This window comes from Limulus polyphemus, unplaced genomic scaffold (assembly GCF_000517525.1).
Source record: "Limulus polyphemus unplaced genomic scaffold, Limulus_polyphemus-2.1.2 Scaffold278, whole genome shotgun sequence".
In the NCBI taxonomy this organism is placed as follows: Eukaryota; Metazoa; Arthropoda; class Merostomata; order Xiphosura; family Limulidae; genus Limulus; species Limulus polyphemus.
The window spans coordinates 597,930-602,707 of NW_013665888.1; the positions used below are offsets into that span (position 1 = coordinate 597,930).

Sequence of the window (4,778 nt, forward strand, 5' to 3'; positions counted from 1 at the left end):
CTAAAAGAATTTCAATTTGAGGGTGGGCTGGTAGAGATCTTGATGAGTAATAAAATTGAATCCGGTATACGCGCTCCCCACGCTAGCTAACAAAGGGGGAGGGGGGGAGAGAAAGGCCTCCTGGATTAATTTATTTTAATTCTGCTTGAAAGAATTTCAAGTGCCGCGGCTATTGAGGATTCCCTCTTGTTATTTTTTTAATCAGTAATTTAGTATTGTGAAAGCTTAGGAACAAGTGTTACATAAATTCTAAGTACGGACTGCCCTTTTGTTTTTTGTTTTTTACTACAGTTGCCGGCTTAGAACGATATTACCTATTTTGTAACACGTCCATATGTTATTATTCTGTATGTTTCAGGCATGTAGCGAATTTACAGCACATGTCATGAACCTCCTCAGAGAGCAGAGTCGAAACCGACCAATCACATCAAAGGAGATTGAAAGGATGGTCCAGATTATTCACCGGAAGTTCAACTCTATCCAGGTGCAACTGAAACAAAGCACGTGCGAAGCAGTCATGATTTTGAGGTCGAGGTTTTTAGATGCCAGGTTTGTGCATACTTCTTTTGTTATTAACGTGAATTTTATTTTGCGATACAAGGAAGAACAATAGTAACAATAAAAAAATGGAATACCATTATTTTTAGTACGTAGACTATTTTCTAATTAACTTATTCCAACTGTTGTGGAATATAATTCTACTCAAAAGCCCGTGTCCAGAGTCCAGTTTCTTCTTAAAAGCTTACATTTATGTCATATGATTTTTTTATTTCATGTACAAAAGAAAGAATGATTACTTTAGGAAGAAATAAGATGTTATTTTTGAATATTGTTTTCTCGTAGTCGACGCAAATATTTTGGATATAGACCGTGCAATTACTTCGTGTTTTGAAACTTTGTTAAAATAATAATTTCTAAACATACATTTACTCTTATACTGTATAACACAAAGATAATAAGCCAACTTATGTTTTACTGTACTTCTAATGTCTCGTTTCCAAAATGAATAAGATTTTAAAAGCTATTTCTTTTCTTATCTTTCCGACTAAATAAAATGTAATGAGTTAAATTTGATGCACCTTATATTGTAGAAAAGGCTCCAAAGAATCTTATCTATTAAAACAGTATTTAATAGCTTTCTAACAGGACCGCGCTACTCTATATTACCAGTTTAATTTAAATGACCAGTTATTAAAAATAAAGGATGTTTTCCGAGTTGCTCAAGTATTTCGATATTGGGTCTTATTTGATATTTTAAGAGCATAAAACCACATTTTGTTAAGACGCGTCTTTTGTTTTATTAATTCATTTGTGTACGTTAATTTATAAAGTTTGTGCATCTTTTTACATGGTTTTTTCGGTCTCAGTTAGTTAACAACCGCAAAGGGGCTCAACAGTCTTTTATTGTTTATTGTTTTGCTTCATTGTAGTCTAATGGGGGCAGTTACGTATTAAGGTTATTTTAACTGGCACTTTAGGCCTACAATTTTATGTGCGCCCCTTTCTTCTCGAATGACTCACCAGAAAAATTATCCACTAACCCAAAAACATCAAACAAATTAAAATACAATGAAATGGATGGGAATTTATTTTTATCAAATTATTTTGAATTTAAAAAAAACAAACTTAGCCCTAAGATACGCCCTTCAAATTGTTGTGCTCTAGACCCAAGCTTCGGAAGCCTATAGGTTAATACGTCTCTGATGGGAAGTATGAGAAGCGAGATTTGTAGGAAATAATTATCTATCACTAAAACGTTATCTGACCACCCATCTTGTTTTAAACGTTGAATTTTGTTTCCTTATAGTTCCAGTAGATCAAGACTTATTACAGAGATAAAAGCCAGGCATGGCCAGGTGGTTAGGGAGCTCGACTCGCAATCTGAGGGTCGCAGGTTCGAATCCTCGTCACACCAAACATGCTCGCCCTTTCAGCCGTGGGGTCGTTATAAGTGACGGTCAATTCCACTATTCGTTGGAAAAAAGAGTAGCCCAAGAGTTGGCGGTGGGTGGTGATGACTAGCTGCCTTCCCTCTAGTCTTACAATGCTAAATTAGGGACGGCTAGCGCAGATAGCCATCGTGTAACTTTGCGCGTAATTCAAAACAAACAAACAAACAATACAGATATAAGTATTTAATTCCAATAGTAAAAACAATTTTACCAGCAGTATTTCTGAACCACTAGTTGGACAGTCAGATAAATCGATAGTTGTAAATTTAGTGTTGTATCACTCTTTTTTTTTTTTCTTCATGACTTACATACATTTACTAATATCACAAACACCCACGATGCGCTTTCAGCTAACAAACATAATGTGACGTCATCACAATATGCGAAACTGACACAAATTACTTATGCACGTGTGCTATTCATTGGCAGGAATTTAAATTGTTTTAAGTCTTACATATATACATATAACCTTACTCAAAATGTTCGTGATATTTTCCAGAAACTACATTTGCAAAGCTTGGTTATTCCGTTTCGTTAAAAAAGCCATCACGGGGCAACAACGCTTTTTTTATTTTAATTTTTAAAAGACCTATGAGGTTTTCACATAGGAAACGTACAGTTTAATGATATTTTACTGATTAGAATTAGCCGTTAGAGATATAAGGAGGTGTAGGATAAAGATAATTAGTTGTTAGGTGAGATACGCAGAATAACGATGTTGTCTGACATAGAATAATAATTATTTTTCTTAGTCTGTTACTTTTCTTTTTGTGTTAACCATGCCATAAAACGCCCCGGTTTACATATTGTCTCTGCAATTCGATCCCCATCACGTATATTTTAGTGGAATCGTCGCTTTCGTAGTCAAATCATTTCTAGTCTGTTCTGAATTCTCGTAATCGTTTGTCGTTTACTCTCTTTAAATTTTCGTTTTATTTCACCAGTATCTTATGTGTACATCAACATAGTTTAGCGAAAGATTAGAAAAAACAAGAATCTTTTAAGTTGGTGGAAGTGATTTACCTTCCATCCAATAAGATCAGCAAAATATTTTCTACTCAGGACACGAGAATCCATCTACTGGTAGCGAGATTACCATTAAACTCGTGCACCAGAACATCCCCTTAATTTATGTGCATTACTACAGAGAGCGAATTAAGCCATGCTAGAGAAAATACGCTGGATTCTGTTCTGTATCCTTCTACATCGGAACTTTAAAGCCCGTTATTGTTGGTCCACAAACTCTGACAGCTTTACATGTGTCCGTAAGTAACTTAAGATAAGCAAGATTGTGGTTTCTATGAAAGCTTTCATCTTCTCACATTGAAAACGGGCTTAATCAATAAAAATGGAAAGCTTATGTAGGACTAAAAGCATGGTGTTTTCTTCATTTGATCTGCTTTTCTTTAAGACTTTACCAAAGAACTGTACAGTAATCCGACGGCGCTCTCGATGGTGTGTAATTGCTAAAAGCAGTGGCTGTTTAGCGCCACAGGGGGTCATTTTTAAAGGCATCTCAGTTAGAACAAAGTTTTGTGCGTCAGCTAAAAGCATAGAAAATGCTTTTTTTTTTAACAGAAACAATTTCAAGCTAAAGCTCTTTAGTGTCTGTTGAATTGGGTTTTAAAGGGTCCAATTTCAAAAGAACGGCAATGATTGTTCTAGTTAAAAGTTTTCCTGCTTCTCCCATTTCCCTCCTTTCTTTCTCGATCTTTTGTTGCCAACGGGTTTATATTTCGAAAACGTTGTGTCTCAATCAAATCAGGGCTGATGACTGGTTTCAATCACCATAGTCATTTACCGAATGGAGGCACTCGGGCATGATGCTAAATTTGTAATGTAGGAATTCACTAATGACTTCGGATCAAAAGGATTGGCCGTCGTTGATATATGTTCTGGAATAATTCTTTCATTCGTACGTCATCCCCTGCCGATTCTCGAAATATATCTAAAATTAGACAGGAATACAGTTAGATAGCTCATAAGTAAGTCTGTAATCTTCCTTAATGTTCTATAATGTGATTTGAATTGAATTTGGTTATAAAAAAGAAATTTGTATCATTTATACTTTTTTTCTGATATTTTTTTTTCGTTAATTTTAAAAGAGACTTCTAAACATGCATTATTCAAAAATACTGCTTATAATAAATTGGAGAACCCAGTTAACTCCCTCCCCCCCCCCCCCGTTTAAAGAAATAACAATATTTTTGGTACAAAGTATATTAAAAAGTAAGCCAATACTGGACCTCAACTTTGACTTTAAGGTATTTTTATTGAAACCAAAAGTGTATCATTATCATCTTCAACAGTGGAGAATTCTTGTTGTAGAATACCACCACTAAATAGTTCCAATCTGAAAATAACATCCTCCAGACCCTGCACAAAAACTAAGTTTATTTAAGCTAAAGACGAAACGAAACTTCAACAGTGGATAATTCTGGTTGTAGAATACTATCACTAAATAGTTCCAATCTGAAAATAACATCCTCCAGACCCTGCACAAAAACTAAGTTTATTTAAGCTAAAGACGAAACGAAACTTCAACAGTGGATAATTCTGGTTGTAGAATACCACCACTAAATAGTTCCAATCTGAAAATAACACCCTCCAGACACTGCACAAAAACTAAGTTTATTTATTTATTTAAGCTTTTTTTTTCAGGAGAAAAAGGAGGAATTTCAGTAAACAAGCAACAGAGATTTTGAATGAATACTTTTACTCCCATTTAAGTAACCCTTACCACAGTGAAGAGGCCAAAGAGGAATTAGCTAGAAAGTGTGGAATTACCATTTCACAGGTAAGTGTCTCGTACTGACTCGATTTCAG

At 34.8% G+C, this 4,778-nt stretch overlaps 1 protein-coding gene across 3 annotated transcripts in view; it reads left to right on the top strand.

Annotated features, from left to right (window-relative positions):
• LOC106456992 (pre-B-cell leukemia transcription factor 1-like) overlaps window positions 1–4,778 on the top strand; it is a 224,263-nt gene that overhangs the window by 188,510 nt on the left and 30,975 nt on the right. For all 3 annotated transcript variants that reach the window (XM_013916378.2, XM_013916376.2, XM_013916377.2), the window contains exons 4-5: window positions 359–549; window positions 4,614–4,749. In XM_013916378.2, coding sequence (XP_013771832.1) covers window positions 359–549; window positions 4,614–4,749 — 327 coding nt within the window. The remainder of the gene's footprint in view (window positions 1–358; window positions 550–4,613; window positions 4,750–4,778) is intronic.